The sequence below is a fragment of the Panulirus ornatus genome, chromosome 20, assembly GCF_036320965.1.
Source record: "Panulirus ornatus isolate Po-2019 chromosome 20, ASM3632096v1, whole genome shotgun sequence".
Classification (NCBI taxonomy): Eukaryota; Metazoa; Arthropoda; class Malacostraca; order Decapoda; family Palinuridae; genus Panulirus; species Panulirus ornatus.
In genome coordinates this window covers 2,838,243-2,855,282 of record NC_092243.1, presented here as the reverse complement: position 1 = coordinate 2,855,282, position 17,040 = coordinate 2,838,243, and the positions used below count along the sequence as shown (strand labels likewise).

The following is a 17,040-nucleotide window of genomic DNA, read 5'->3' as shown; positions in this document are numbered from 1 at the left end:
GCCTCCTTCCATATAACAATGTTTTTTCAACTTCTGCTCATAAAGGATTCCTTATTCTTGACGTAATCTTGGCTGTGAGTGAGCTCGCTGATTCACCGAGCTTTTGATTTTGTCAGCATTCCTTTTTATTGACTGGAGTAAAGAACGGCATTACACAACTAGCATCATGTGCAAACTGGTAGATGATAGGCTGTATATACCATGATCTATTTCAGTGCTTCCTATATGAAGTACATATCTCGTATAGTATAGGTGTTCAAGTGCTCGACTTTAAATCACATCCTTTACGTAAAGATATTAAATTTTTGGTGGTAAAATATATACTGTCTATCAGTGAATTCATTTAAAGCAAACTTTCTTAAAGCAAGGGAGGCCAGTATTAATATGTGGTATATATGTAACATCAGAGGCTTTAACTTGTATATTTACTTACAACAGATTGAACCTTTTTGAGAATTTATACCAGTATCAAACTTTGCTTTTTTTGGAGTAATGTTGATAGACGAATAATTAATTTTTTCATCAAATTACAAACAGTTTATTAATATCATACAGGTTCCACTGGAGTTTAGAGCTGTTGCTCAGCTGGGATGTGTGTGTGTGGTTGACAAGACACTTGCTCGACCTGACACAGACACCTTTGAATTGGGCCAACTCAGGTTCAAGACTGTAGCACAGTTCCAGTATTTGGAGGAAGACAGCTTGCATCACATATATCTCTATCATCACCGTAGTGGTAACAAAGCTATGTTTGGTGTCTTTTTCCACCAGAGTAAGAAGGCACATATTTTTGTATTGGATACTGTGCGCAGTAACCAGATGCCTAATGCCAATAATCTGTATAATGCTGAGAGAAATGCCAAGATTTCCAAAGGATTTGAGGAGTCTCAGCTCCCAGAATCTAACTTTATATTTGAGATAAAGTTTGAAACAGATTTGAGGCAGGTTCACCGACAAATTCAACGCCTTTTGCAAGGCTACCGAGATGAGAAACGAGGGCCAACATTTCTAGTTATTCAGTCTCCACATGACCTGCCTACTGTAACATCTCTCATGCCAGGCTTAGGAGAATTCCCTCAAGTGCCTATTCACATTAATGATGTTGATACCCTGTATAATGTCCTTGACTGGCAGCGTGTGGGAGCTAGAGTAATGATACGGCACTTCCTTGGTCTGAACCAGTTATTACATACTGCAATGGAGCAGAGTCGCTATTTTCATGTGCCTGTTGGTAACTTACCACGTGATACAACTGCTTTTGGTGCTGACCTGTTCTATGTGAGACACTTACAGAAGCATAATGCAGTAGTATGGTGTTCCCCAGGTCCAAGACCTGATTTAGGTGGCCATGAACATGATGACAATCGATTAGTTGCAGAGTTGGAGGAGGCAGCTTCTGCAGCTCAAGTCAATAACCATGGCTGCTATCCTGCTGTATGTGTGGAATTGGATCTAGATGCATTAGCAGTGACCACACTCTTACAGGTAGGAACTTTACAAGTAGCTATTGAAACTTTTATGCTTGATGTGTGTATGTATGTGTATGTGATTACATACACATTTTTACAGTATGGGATAGGGTGACTATGCTCATAGGGCCCATTTCTTCACCTATTTACTCATAAACATCAAAAAGCTTTTTTTTTCACTATTTAATCATTTAGCTTGTTTCCAACGTTCACCTAAGATTACTTAAGAAGTGCTCTTCAAGTCCAATCAAAATAGTTTCTTGTTATGCCCACTGTTGGTTCAGTTCATATTATCCTTTGATAGCCGATTAGTATTTCTACTTTGTCAAGTCAGCTTTTAATCTTGAAAGTTATATTCAGTAGGTAATAGTTGGTAGGCAGCCAACAACTAGGGACTTATATTATCAGTGCCACCCACCTGGGTATCAAGAGGGTGAGTGACAGCTGCATAGTGAGGCAGCACTTCAGTTGTTGTCAAGTTGCACTCCTCTGATCCAGGCAGCTGCCTTTTTTTTTTTTTTTTTTTTTTTTTCATCCACTTGTAGACTCCTAGCATTCTGTTCTCAAACATGCCATCTATTCTTGGCAACACTTAACATTAGATTTTCCTGTGGTGAGCTCTGTGTGCCAGCCCTGCGTTTTGGCAAAATGGTTGGAGCAGTATGTAGGAGCAGTAGGTAGGAGCATTAGGTAGAAACATTAGAAGTAATTGGTAGGAACATTAGGCAGGAGCTTTAGGTAGAAGTTCCTGACCTTGATGCATTTATGGACTGCACAGGGTCGAGCTGCATAGGTGTGAATCCAGGTTGTGGCAGTCAGTCCACAGTCAACCCAATTGTTCATCCATCTTTAGAGGCTGATTGATAAAATGGATACCCAGTTCAGGCTAGGGCAAGTATGAAGTCTGTTGGGGATGAGAGAGCTTGGGAAGTGAGTCAGTTGTTGTTCGCTGATGATACAGCGCTGGTGGCTAATTCATGTGAGAAACTGCAGAAGCTGGTGACTGAGTTTGGTAAAGTGTGTGAAAGAAGAAAGTTAAGAGTAAATGTGAATAAGAGTAAGGTAATTAGGTACAGTAGGGTTGAGGGTCAAGTCAATTGGGAGGTAAGTTTGAATGGAGAAAAACTGGAGGAAGTAAAGTGTTTTAGATATCTGGGAGTGGATCTGGCAGCGGATGGAAGCATGGAAGTGGAAGTGGATCATTGGGTGGGGGAGGGGGTGAAAATCCTGGGAGCCTTGAAGAATGTGTGGAAGTCGAGAACATTATGTCGGAAAGCAAAAATGGGTATGTTTGAAGGAATAGTGGTTCCAACAATGTTGTATGGTTGCGAGGCGTGGGCTATGGATAGAGTTGTGTGCAGGAGGATGGATGTGCTGGAAATGATATGTTTGAGGACAATGTGTGGTGTGAGGTGGTTTGATCGAGTAAGTAACGTAAGGGTAAGAGAGATGTGTGGAAATAAAAAGAGCGTGGTTGAGAGAGCAGAAGAGGGTGTTTTGAAATGGTTTGGGCACATGGAGAGAATGAGTGAGGAAAGATTGACCAAGAGGATATATGTGTCGGAGGTGGAGGGAACGAGGAGAAGAGGGAGACCAAATTGGAGGTGGAAAGATGGAGTGAAAAAGATTTTGTGTGATCGGGGCCTGAACATGCAGGAGGGTGAAAGGAGGGCAAGGAATAGAGTGAATTGGATCGATGTGGTATACCGGGGTTGACGTGCTGTCAGTGGATTGAATCAGGGCATGTGAAGCGTCTGGGGTAAACCATGGAAAGCTGTGTAGGTATGTATATTTGCGTGTGTGGACGTATGTATATACATGTGTATGGGGGTGGGTTGGGCTATTTCTTTCGTCTCTTTCCTTGCGCTACCTCGCAAACGCGGGAGACAGCGGCAAAAAAAAAAAAAAAATATATATATATATATATATATATATATATATATATATATATATATATATATATATATATATATATATGGATCTGGAGAAGGCATATGATAGAGTTGATAGGGATGCTTTGTGGAAGGTATTAAGAATATATGGTGTGGGAGGCAAGTTGTTAGAAGCAGTGAAAAGTTTTTATCGAGGATGTAAGGCATGTGTAAGTGTAGGAAGAGAGGAAAGTGATTGGTTCTTAGTGAATGTAGGTTTGCCGCAGGGGTGTGTGATGTCTTCATGGTTGTTTAATTTGTTTATGGATGGGGTTGTTAGGGAGGTCAATGCAAGAGATTTGGAAAGAGGGGTAAGTATGCAATCTGTTGTGGATGAGAGAGCTTGGGAAGTGAGTCAGTTGTTTTCCGCTGATGATACGGCGCTGGTGGCTGATTCATGTGAGAAACTGCAGAAGCTGGTGACTGAGTTTGGTAAAGTGTGTGAAAGAAGAAAGTTGAGAGTAAATGTGAATAAGAGCAAGGTTATTAGGTATGGTAGGGTTGAGGGTCAAGTCAATTGGGAGGTAAGTTTGAATGGGGAAAAACTGGAGGAAGTGAAGTGTTTTAGATATCTGGGAGTGGATTTGGCAGCGGATGGAAGCATGGAAGTGTAAGGAAATCGTAGGTTGGGGGAGGGGGCAAAAATTCTGGGAGCCTTGAAGAATGTGTGGAAGTCGAGAACATTATCTCAGAAAGCAAAAATGGGTATGTTTGAAGGAATAGTGGTTCCAACAATGTTGTATGGTTGCGAGGCGTGGGCTATGGATAGAGTTGTGTGCAGGAGGGTGGATGTGCTGGAAATGAGATGTTTGAGGACAATATGTGGTGTGAGGTGGTTTGATTGAGTAAGTAATGTAAGGGTAAGAGAGATGTGTGGTAATAAAAAGAGTGTGGTTGAGAGAGCAGAAGAGGGTGTTTTGAAATGGTTTCGTCACATGGAGAGAATGAGTGAGGAAAGATTGACCAAGAGGATATATGTGTCGGAGGTGGAGGGAACGAGAAGTGGGAGACCAAATTGGAGGTGGAAAGATGGAGTGAAAAAGATTTTGAGTGATCGGGGCCTGAACATGCAGGAGGGTGAAAGGCGTGCAAGGAATAGAGTGAATTGGAACGATGTGGTATACTGGGGTCGACGTGCTGTCAGTGGATTGAACCAGGGCATGTGAAGCGTCTGGGGTAAACCATGGGAAGTTCTGTGGGGCCTGGATGTGGAAAGGGAGCTGTGGTTTTGGTGCATTATTACATGACAGCTAGAGACTGAGTGTGAATGAATGGGGCCTTTGTTGTCTTTTCCTAGTGCTACCTCGCACACATGAGGGGGGAGGGTGTTGTTATTCCATGTGTGGTGGGGTGGCAATGGGAATAAATAAAGGCAGACAGTATGAATTATGTACATGTGTATATATGTATATGTCTGTGTGTATATATATGTATACATTGAGATGTATAGGTATGTATATTTGCGTGTGTGGATGTATATGCATATACATGTGTATGTGGGTGGGTTGGGCCATTCTTTTGTCTGTTTCCTTGCGCTACCTCGCTAACGCGGGAGACAGCGACAAAGCAAAATAATAATACTAATAATATATAACGTTAATGAGATAGCCTTGATTAGGGCCTCAGTTGCTCATGTTGTCTCTGCTCACATATAAAAAAAAAGTAGTGCTTAAAGCAAACTTCTTCCATGGGCACCACTCTTAGATTCTTTCCAGTCATTAGAACTGTCAGTTGACCTCCAATTTTTCTCCATGATTTTGCTTTGACCTGCAACTTTTCCTCTTCCATCCTTAGTCAACTTCTATCCCATCCACTGTGAACTCATTTACTTTTGTTATTTACCATTCAGACTGATGTTACTGTACATCCTGTGTATTCCAACACGTTCTTTACTTCAGCGTTCTCTTCCTATAATCAAAGCATTCCACCTTTCTGCCACACTCTTCAGATTCAGCTAAGAGAACAGCATTATCTCCATACATCTATGGAATCATACATTGTCTTTCTCCATGGTTGAGTTGTAAACTGGTATCACTCACCTCTTTGTCTTTTCTCATAATGCCCATCCAAAGGGTTAGATAAACAACCTTGATAACATTATACAACCTTGATAATATTCCACATTTACTTCAAAACTTCTCTCTTTTACCACCACTTACTTGTGTACTTGTGCTATCTTTCATCATAAATGCTCCTAACAGCATTCAGAAGTTTTCTGTGTGCACCATACATTGACAGAACTTCCCAGAGATGTTTCCTGTTGACTCTGTCATATGTCTTTTCTAAATCTTTTACTGCTATATAAAATTTCTCCAGTTTAAAGCTTTTGCCACAGTTTGCATACATGCAAAAATATGGTATTTGCACTCCCTTCCCTTCCTAATTCCACCTTGTTTTGTAACCTTCAAGGAACACCCCTTATTTTTGAAATTTTACTTATACCATACCTCCTTTTTCATGTCCTCGTATCTCCCACTTCTATTTTACACTCTTCCAACTTCCATTCTTATCCTCGTTTACCAAGTATATCATATCTTATATCATTACCTCTGGTGTTTAATGTAGCCTCTCCACTTCTCAGCTCTATACTTTGTAACATGAGGCTTCCCTAGCTTATCTAGTGCATCCTCAGTTTTCACACATGCCTCTCTTCTGCTTATGTTTATCTCCTTTAGAAATAACTTGTTTTCCTTTAACTTTTATTCATTCTTTTTGAGATATCCTTCTTGCTTTCCTATTGCTTATCATCCCTGAATTCTTTAAGTCTTGTAGCCCTAAATTCATTGGTATTTTGTAGAAGATTCATCTTCTTTCAAACTCCTTTTTTATATCAGCCAGTTTTGTCATCTCATTTCACCAGTTGGTTCCACCTTTTCTACACTACATTGTCAATGTCATATCACAGATCTCATTTACAACCTCTGTTAGAAGTTTTCAGGTTTCTCCACATCACCTTAGCTCACTTTTTCTCTTCTATGCATCTGATGTACCCCACTTAATGGAAATAGGTGTGATAATATTAGATAAATAAGGTGATTTATGTTTTCCATTATATATTGTAAAATACTGTCATAAATATAATTTCCTAATTGCAGACACATCACATAAATGAACTGGAAGGGACTAGTAGTAGTGTAGCCTTTGATGCTGCACCTCAAGCCTCTTTACAAGACATGATAGGTGGAGCTGAGTCATCACTTACAGCTTATGATGAAACTGCCCGATGTGCTCCAGCATTTAGGATTCTCCGCCAGATGGTGGCTGCTTGGCTCCGAGATGTTTCTCTCTACCAGAATGTATTTGCTGACTTCCAGATAATACATTTCTACCGATGGTTACGTGATTCAGGCTCACTCATGTATGATCCTGCACTTCATCGCATCCTTCACACACTCATGCACAAACTGTTTCTCCATCTTGTAGCAGAATTTAAGCGTTTGGGGTCTGTCATTGTCTTTGCCAATTTCAATAAAATAGTTCTGTGCACCAAGAAGAGGAGAGTAGACGATGCTATTGCTTACGTACAGTATATAGTGAACAGCATTCGTGGTAAAGAGCTATTTCATTCTATTGATATTTCCTTTAACCAATGTTGGGAATATCTCATGTGGTTGGACCAAGCAAATCATGGTGGCATAAAAGGAAAATTACCAAAGGATATCTCTCAGACAGAAAAAACTCTTAATGAAAATAAAGATTCTGATGATGAAGAAATCGATTATCTTGAAAGGCAAAATAATACTGAAAATAATGAAGAAGGGGAAGGAGAGGAAGATGGTCCAGTCATTGAAATGAACTGGAATATGGCTGAATATCTCCCTGAATGGTGTGGTTGTCAGAGCAGCTTCAACAATGTTATAGCATCTTATATAAATGCTGTATTTGAAAAACAGCAAGAAGAAAGCGGGCGATATACTCCTGGCAATACTCCTGTTAAGCGTAAAGTTTCTAGTCAGGCAAGTCGCAAACCTCAAGATGCTCTTCAGGGATATGTAGAGTTTGCACAGGATCTTGTATCTGGAGAACTGGCACAAAAGCTTTACTTCATTACACAGAAGATTCAGAAGAGAGGAACCAGTGGGAGAGAAAAGGAAGAAGAGTTGTCCCCAGTGATAACTTCATATGATCAAAATAGTAGTCCAGCACTAGAGTTTGTGAAAAGTGTTGTCAAGGTTTTATCCTTGGACTCATCAGTTACAGAACAGGTATGTCATGGAGAAGTAGACTTTATAGCCACATTTGATTTTGTTTATGTACTTTATTGATTTACATGAAAGGCTTACTACCTGTACATATTTTCAAAGCAAAAAGGTTCTTTTTCACATATCCTTGTCTTTCTTTGCTTCCAAACAAGTTCACACCCACTCTCTTGACTGTCATGTATGATGCACCAAAACCAGAGCCCCCAATCCACAGCCAAGCCCACTTCCTGTTCTCTGTTTCAGCCTATTGACAACAAGATGTGCCCTGTATACCATATCACTCCAGTTCTCTTTATCCCATACACACCTTACATTCTCTTGCATGCTCATTGCCCAGTAACACAAGGGATCTTTTATGTCACCCTTCCATTTCATCCTTGGTCTCCCACTCTGCCTTGTTCCTTCCACTTCTGACATGTATATCCTCTTACTCTTTATTTAATTAATTTTGTACTATGTCCAGACCACTTCAACACACCCTCTTCAATTCTCTAGAGTATACTCCACTTATTGCTGCATATCTTTTGTACCTTGTCGTTCCTTACTCAGCTCTCCTCTCTTCACACATTGTCCTCAAACATCTCATTTTTGACATGTCTCCTGTACTTTTGGATCTAGGTCCCATGTCATGCATCTATACACGATTATCCAGACTATATCTCTGATATCTCAGCAAATGTACCATCTTTGCCTTCATGGGCAGTGACCTTTCTTTCCACATACTCCTCAGTGCATTCATGACCTTTGCCCCCTCCTCCATCCTATGGTTCAATTAAACTTTCATAGTTCAATCTGTTGCCATGTCTATTCTCAGGAGCCAAAAGTAAGTCACTTCATTCAGGTCCTTCTCGTCTGAACTCACTCTAACTATCCTTTCTTGCCCTACACCTACAACTTACTTTACTTTTATTGATGATAATTTTTTTGTGCTTAAATATAAGAAATGTAATGTGATGGCTGTTGTTTATCTTCATCTAACATTTGTTTAAAAAATTCCTTAAAACTTTGGTACACTTTTTCATTTCATATATGATTCTGCTTGAAGAATAATTTGCATATCCACTCAGATTTTTGGCATTTTCAATTCTTTGTCGATACATCTTTTCAAGAAACTCTGTTTTATGGAGCAGTCACAATCCACATAGATTCCATGTAGTCATAATATGTACACTACATTCATTTGTGTGCCTCTAACGTAGTGGGGGTAATCTGACGTAAATGTATATCTGATGGAAAGTTAATAATTTCATACAATTAATGATGTCTTCAAGCGTATCTTGAAAAATGTTTAGTTTGTTGGAATGGTGTCAATTTATGCATTTATTTGAGGGTTCTTTATATCAGTGATCATGACAAGCTGTTTGCTTTTAGGAAAACCATCAACTTTTTAGATGACACCTGAAAAGAACTAACTGGTTATTAACTAAATATGACAGTGAATTTTTAATATTATGATCTTTTTTTGCATTCATATGCAGTAGGAATTACTTAATAGGGTCATTTGACCTTTTTATTTGCTTTATGGTCTATGCATAATATTAAATTGGTGAGTATGTTAGCAGGGCCAATATTTCTGGTTTTATTTGTTTGTTTGAAGAAATGTTTCAAAATCTTTGCAAATCTTGGTTTTTAAGATTAAATTTACAACAGTAATTCGATTATCAGGTTTGCAAGCTTCGCCGAGACCTGCTCAAGCTATTAAACATCGGAGAATTTTCCCCAGAGGCTGAGTGGAAGGACCCATGTGTTTCTTATGTTCTGCCTGAGGTGATTTGCCGTGCCTGTAATCACTGCCGCAACATTGACCTCTGCAAGGATCCTTATCATTCTGTGGAGCATGGAGTGTGAGTACTTAAGATAAAAACTGCATTTTCTCTCAAGCTGTGTTTCAGTATATTCTATGGGTCACCTTTCTCACTAGATGCCAGGTAGACTTAGTCTGTCAGTTGCTGGCCTTCCAATTAAGCTTCCTGAAGTGTCTTCCTCTTCAAGTGAGCTCTTAAGGCACTCAGTTCATCTTATTGTAGGATGTCTTTGTGTATATATTCCTTCAGGCGTTCATTTCAGATACTTCTTGGCATATTTCGTGTCTCCATCCTTTGTACACACAGTGAAATGTGTATCTTCCTAGATGGGTCCAGTGAATTTGAAATTATCAGTCCAATACATGTTATCTTGGTAGGGTTGAGTGTGAATGCATTTATGGTAGTCCCACTTTATACTTATTTCTACTGAAATATTAGTTCAGTGGAAGATTTGTTATGGCAAATGACAGGAAACGTCCCTAGCAATTGATATTTTACAAAATCATGAGAGCAGAACAACAAATGTGAGGCCAGACCAATGGGCATTTAGACCAATGGGCATTTCTCAAAATCTTCATCTTTGATGTTGTATTTTTTCTCACAAGAAGAGGTAAAATACTTTTTTTACCATGTGTATATGGCCATACCACCACAGCTTGTCCTTTTTATCTTTTTATTGCAGATGTAACATTTAAGTCCTTAGTTATCTTTACATTTCTCATGTTAATATTTCTCACAACTTTTTTGAATAAATTTAACGTCATTTTGGCAGCCTGTTTAAAAGATGTTTTTATGCTAGACTTCTCACTTGCTCTCACCTCTCCCATAGTTCTTATAGGTACAGTCAGGTACCCTAAGCAAGGGAGAAGAATATAACAAAATATCTTGGAAATTGTTTCTATATTAACATGACTATTATTGTTCTTATATTTTCGTAACTACTTTTCATATTTATAGGCGAGTCTGGCTGTGTCCTGTATGCAATACAAGTTATTCAGCTGGTGAAATAGAACATCTACTGCTTGTTCTCATCCACACCAACTCCATGGCACATGTTCTTCAGGATCTTCAGTGTGATCGCTGTTCACAGGTCAGGATATGCCTTTATGGTTATACAAGTTTTCATTAGAGTCAGTACTTTGTAAGATTACTGAATATTACTTTGTATTGTATAGCATAATTATTTCAAGAGCAATATTTCAAAAACCCAATATCAGCACAAGCCAGCAGCTGTAACTTGAGTTTACTGTTAAGGTAATATACAATGCAAGAGAGCTTTTCCAAGCATTATTACTCTAACTATATGCAAGCAAAACTTTATTTAATGTAACTGCATCTGGGGTAGTCATTCAGGTAAATGTGTCATATATAAAAATAAACTCTTTATTGTAATATTTATTATTTATTATATTTAATTTCTGTTTCCCGTGTCAGCGAGGTAGCACCAGGAAACAGACGAAGAATGTCCCATCTACTAATATAGACATATATTTTTTATTGTTTGTTTTACTTTTATTTGGTATCTGTCGATCTGGGGAAGCATTATGAGAACCTTGATCATTTTAGGTACAGAAGCTTTTCATTGTTATATTTCAGTTTTAAAACAAAGTTTTTCTGGTTAAAAAATACCTTGAACTATTACCTGCAATTCATGTGACTCCCATTTGTTTGGGGAGTATGGTTTCAGATGTGTGGATGTCCAGTAGAGTACTGTGAATTGGGTAGGCATTTGGTTAGTAGTTGTCAGATCATTTCGGCATTTATTTGTTCTGTCAGGGTTACTTTTGACTGCAGTTGTAGATCTGTAAGTAGAGATTCCTGAGTATGAGGCAGGGGCATGCTTTTTTATTTCTACTAACAAATTAAATACCCTCAGAACATTGCCCATTTCCTCTTACACCCATTTATTCCACTGATTATTTCACCCACTGTTATTCATCCAGTAACCCATCTTACCTCAGACAGCCACTCATCATTATCTGCCAGTTACCCATACAAATTCATCCATCAGACCTATCCTTTCAACTAGACATTTCCACTTACCAGACTCACCCACTTCGTTCCTTCATCCGTCTTCTTGGTTATCTGCAGGTATAAATACATATGTGTATGAGAATAGTACATTTAAGAGGATTTATTATGTCGTATTCAATCCATTACATGACTTGTTTTAATGGAATAATGTTGATTAATTATCTTCTTGTAGGTTAAGCAGCCCAACATGGCCCTCTACTGCACATGTGGAGGACGCTACAAGACCCTCCTGAATCGTGAAGAGTTCAGTCACAAACTAAGAGTCTTCAGCAAAATTGCCACTTTTTATAACATGCCATTTCTGAAGGAAACCATACAGTGGATGATTGCAAATAATACTTGGATTAATGTATAATTTACAGAAAGATACTTTAGAGTGCTTTAAAAAAAGTGCTTTACAAATTCACAGAATTCCAACTTTTTTTTATATTTTGGCAGGGAAATCATATTCTATCATCATCATTACCTTCATTCCTAATTCCCATGAGGCTGATCAGATATCTGCAGCCTATGATATCACTCAAACTCCAGCTTATACCTAGTGTGTATGAACTTACTTTTCACTCTGCACCCTGAGTTGATTCATCAATAAGACTAGCATCTCCCTTCACTTCTGTCTGTCTATCTATCTATCTATCTATATCTGGAAACTCTCACACTTTTATCACACTACCATTATGTACGGATTGCTTCCATTACATCCAATCTCCAGTCATTCTTCTAACTTCATATGGATTGTCCCTAGCCCTAATCACTTTTCAAACTGCATCCATTCATCTATTTTGTATGCTACCTTGCTTCTTTATACCTTCCATTACAATAGTGAATATCATTTTTAACTTATGAACTTTCAAACATCCTATATGGCCAAACCATTCTAAAAGACATTCTTCCATGCACTTTTGTACTGATTTCTTCCCAAGACATATGCTTCTCATATCTTCATTCTGTTTATTCTCATAATTCCAATAATACTATTCAAAGCACAAATCTCTATTGCATTGATTTTTTACCTATTTTGACATATAGGAAGATGGATGACCCATCAGCACGTAAGAGCTGGAATTGGTACTCCATCATACAAGCTTCTTATACAGACTGCACTTAAATTTTGCTCATTCACCAGAACTTTCAGTGCAATTCAATTTTATCACTTTCGTGACTTCTTTTATTTTAAACTTTACTCCTAAATAATAAACTTGTCCACCACTTTGTTTTTCACCACAGACATATTTCACCATGATTGCCCATCCCATTCAAACTCTTGCATTTTTCTTTATTTACATTCACTTTTAGTCTCCTTATCCTACTTACGTAATATATATAGTCCACTATTCTATCCAGTTTTTCCTTTGAATTACGTAAGAACAAATGATTCTATGTATACAGCAAATGTAGCAACTTTCATCCTGTTTCTTCACAGTTAAGTATTACACTACTGTAACCCCACCTCACTCTCATCTCATGTAATGCTCCTTCTATAAAAGCATGAAATAGCCATGGTGACATTTCACAACCCGATGCACTCCTGCCTTTATTTTGAATCATGTTCAAACATCCTCTAACACACAAGCTCTTATTACATCATATTGCTGTGAACAGTATTTGAAGTCTTCCATGCATACTTCCTATAGTGTTTTCCTGTCTTATGCCTTTTCTAAAGCCATAAATGCTGCAAACACCATCCTCTCTTTCCCCAGAGTTTGCTCAGTCACTTGTGTAAATGCAAATGATGATGTACACAGTACACACCCTCACTTTTCATAAATTCACCTTTTTCTTTACCAATGGGGGGTTCATCAAACCTTTTAACACTGATTCACCATACTACCAGTCACCTTGCCATTTGTGCAAAGGAGACTTATTCCTTTGTAATACTTACATTCGCTTTTACTCTCCGCCTTTAATTTTCCCCCATACTTGATCGCCATTTTCTGTGTTAGCATGGTAGTGCTAGGAACAGATGAAGAAGGCCACACCCATTCACATCCATTCTCTAGCTGTTATATGTAATGCACTGAAACCACAGCACCCTTTCCACAACCAAGCCCCCACAGACCTTTCCATGGTGTACCCCACATGCATCATATGCCCTAGTTCAGTCCAATGACAGCACCTTGACCCCAGTATATCAAATCATTCCAATTTACTTATCCTTCCTTTTTATATTAGAAAAAGAACTGCCTTCATCAAGTCATCAGCCACATGACCACTTTTTCATGCACTTTCTCTAGATCAGCTCACAGCTGTTTCACATTCAGTTTTTACCACTTTACTCATCCCCCCAGCTTTACCATTATTTATGATCTTTATTATTCTTATTTCCTCTGTAATGATTACCTTTTATATTCTTTTCCTTTTACCTCATATTCTATTGTATCAATAGACACATCTCTTTCACTACCTTTTCTTGTTAGTTCTTAAAAAAGTATTCTCTCTGTCATTTACAAACTTCATTATTTATCACAAGGATTTTCCCAGACTTGTCAAATACACTCACTCCTAACACATACTTTTGTTTTATTTAGGCAACTTATTCCAAAATAGTTTGTAAATCTCCTTTCATTTCTCATTCAATTTCTCCAAAAATTTTCATCTTTTTCATTGTATTCATATATACCATCCCTTTAAACTATATTAAGTAAAAATAAGTAACTATGCAAAAATAGTATTACTTCACCGTTCATGCATCATTTTTTTACTTGCTGTTTATGCCAATTTTATGCCGCCAAAAACAGAAACGTAGTATCATGCTGCAAGGAAGCTTATTACAGTACATAAAGAAGATAGTGAAGGTATAGATTTATGAGTACAAAATATATTTCATTTTAGATATTTATACAGAAGTATGTTTTAATCCTTTTATAATTTTTTTTATCATTCATTTCAATTGCTTGATCAACTTAGGTGTATGATCCTAAAAAACTAACTTAAGAAATTCCATATAACTAAATAATTTACGCATAAAAAGCACTATTACCTTATGTCCCGGGACTGCAGACTAGGTTTTCATGGTTCAGTGATAAATTCTGTCAGAAGAGTCTGCTGAAGTTGTGTTTATTCATTTGGGTGAGATATCTCCTAAGCTTCTGAAAATATGTGTTGAGTAACATTTGCTGTGAGTCAACATCTTTCTTTCAAACGTGAAGCACATGTCCATGTATTGTGACCCTTTTTGAAGCCAAGTTGATAATTTGTAGATCCAAGAAAACCTGAAATTGTAACTGGTCTCATAAGCAAAAAAAAATTATGATGGCTAGTGTTATGGAAAATAGTCATTTATTCAGAGGGAGGATTATAATCACAAATTGTGTGTTATTGACTCCAATTATTACTCCATGCAGCAGATCAGTGAAGGTATAGATTTATGAGTACAAAATATATTTCATTTTAGATATTTATACAGAAGTATGTTTCAATCCTTTTATAATTTTTTTATCATTCATTTCAATTGTTTGATCAACTTAGGTGTATGATCCTAACTTAAGAAATTCCATATAACTAAATAATTTACGCATAAAAAGCACTATTACCTTATGTCCCGGGACTGCAGACTAGGTTTTCATGGTTCAGTGATAAATTCTGTCAGAAGAGTCTGCTGAAGTTGTGTTTATTCATTTGGGTGAGATATCTCCTAAGCTTCTGAAAATATGTGTTGAGTAACATTTGCTGTGAGTCAACATCATTCTTTCAAAAGTGAAGCACATGTCCATGTATTGTGACCCTTTTTGAAGCCAAGTTGATAATTTGTAGATCCAAGAAAACCTGAAATTGTAACTGGTCTCATAAGCAAAATAAAATTATGATATAGTCATTTATTCAGAGGGAGGATTATAATCACAAATCGTGTGTTATTGACTCCAATTATTACTCCATGCAGCAGATCAGATGCATATGGTCTCAGTTTATTTATGTAGTATATATCATCACACACATATTCACTGTGTTGGTGAAACTTATGATTACAGTGAGGATACCATACAGTCATTCTGATTAAAATTTACATTCAACAAAAAAAATCCAGTAACTTCTGCCAGTTCAGACTTAGCTTAATGTGCCATGGTACAGAAAGTGCCACCTTTTTAGTGAGAAAACTGGACAGGCCTCCCAGAAGAGAGAGAGAGAGAGAGAGAGAGAGAGAGAGAGAGAGAGAGAGAGAGAGAGAGAGAGAGAGAGAGAGAGAGAGAGAGAGAGAGAGAATAGGTAAGGGCACATAAAAGTTCAAAGCATATAATGATAGGAGTTACAGCTTACCTAAGGTAATTTCAGAAAGGCAGCTCATTTTCAAATCCCACATATATGAGTATCAATATATTCTCAAGCTTATAGGGAAGTCTGTACTAACAAAATTAGTCTATTGTTGGTTTTGATAAAATGTTTTCCTAGTTATCAGATATGTAATAATCTGCACTGGTCTTACGTTTCAGCTGTTTTCACAGTACTGTAATAAACTGTAACTTCCTTGATGACTCCTTTGAATTAAACCCTTTGCCAGTACTGATGAACTGATATTACTTAATGAATATAAGGTGTTTCAGTCGGAGGTTACATTCGGAAAAGATAGCATAATCGGAATATCAGAATTTGCCTTCAAAATGAAACATGTCAACAAGAAATGAACAATATTTGATGTCTTATTCCCACACTAACTGACTGCATATGTCAGTGTAATGATATTACAATCTGGTGTTGTTGGATTGTCAGAATGCATATTAGAAATATGTAGACATGAAAATATAATTTTTTGCAGACATTAACAGTTATGAACGTAAATTGGCTTATTGTTTCGTGTGAAAATCATGAAAACTTGCCAGTTTTATATAATCAACACTGTTTTCAGTAACAAAAATTTTAATGAAGAATGTATGTGAGAAATACTTAGAAAAGCAAATGGATTTGTATGTAGCATTTATGGATCTGGAGAAGGCATATGATAGAGTTGATAGAGATGCTCTGTGGAAGGTATTAAGAATATATGGTGTGGGAGGCAAGTTGTTAGAAGCAGTGAAAAGTTTTTATCGAGGATGTAAGGCATGTGTACGTGTAGGAAGAGAGGAAAGTGATTGGTTCTCAGTGAATGTAGGTTTGCGGCAGGGGTGTGTGATGTCTCCATGGTTGTTTAATTTGTTTATGGATGGGGTTGTTAGGGAGGTAAATGCAAGAGTCCTGGAAAGAGGGGCAAGTATGAAGTCTGTTGGGGATGAGAGAGCTTGGGAAGTGAGTCAGTTGTTGTTCGCTGATGATACAGCGCTGGTGGCTGATTCATGTGAGAAACTGCAGAAGCTGGTGACTGAGTTTGGTAAAGTGTGTGGAAGAAGAAAGTTAAGAGTAAATGTGAATAAGAGCAAGGTTATTAGGTACAGTAGGGGTGAGGGTCAAGTCAATTGGGAGGTGAGTTTGAATGGAGAAAAACTGGAGGAAGTGAAGTGTTTTAGATATCTGGGAGTGGATCTGTCAGCGGATGGAACCATGGAAGCGGAAGTGGATCATAGGGTGGGGGAGGGGGCGAAAATTTTGGGAGCCTTGAAAAATGTGTGGAAGTCGAGAACATTATCTCGGAAAGCAAAAATGGGTATGTTTGAAGGAATAGTGGTTCCAA

The 17,040-nt window shown here is 37.8% G+C and overlaps 1 protein-coding gene across 1 annotated transcript in view; it reads left to right on the top strand.

Annotated features, from left to right (window-relative positions):
* PolE1 (DNA polymerase epsilon catalytic subunit 1) overlaps nucleotides 1-15,641 on the top strand; it is a 59,856-nt gene extending 44,215 nt beyond the window's left edge. The window contains exons 25-29 of the mRNA XM_071674502.1: nucleotides 556-1,485; nucleotides 6,496-7,605; nucleotides 9,268-9,446; nucleotides 10,365-10,497; nucleotides 11,614-15,641. Of these exons, the coding sequence (XP_071530603.1) occupies nucleotides 556-1,485; nucleotides 6,496-7,605; nucleotides 9,268-9,446; nucleotides 10,365-10,497; nucleotides 11,614-11,796 (2,535 nt within the window). The 3' untranslated portion in view covers nucleotides 11,797-15,641. The remainder of the gene's footprint in view (nucleotides 1-555; nucleotides 1,486-6,495; nucleotides 7,606-9,267; nucleotides 9,447-10,364; nucleotides 10,498-11,613) is intronic.
* The last annotated feature ends 1,399 nt before the right edge of the window (nucleotides 15,642-17,040 follow it).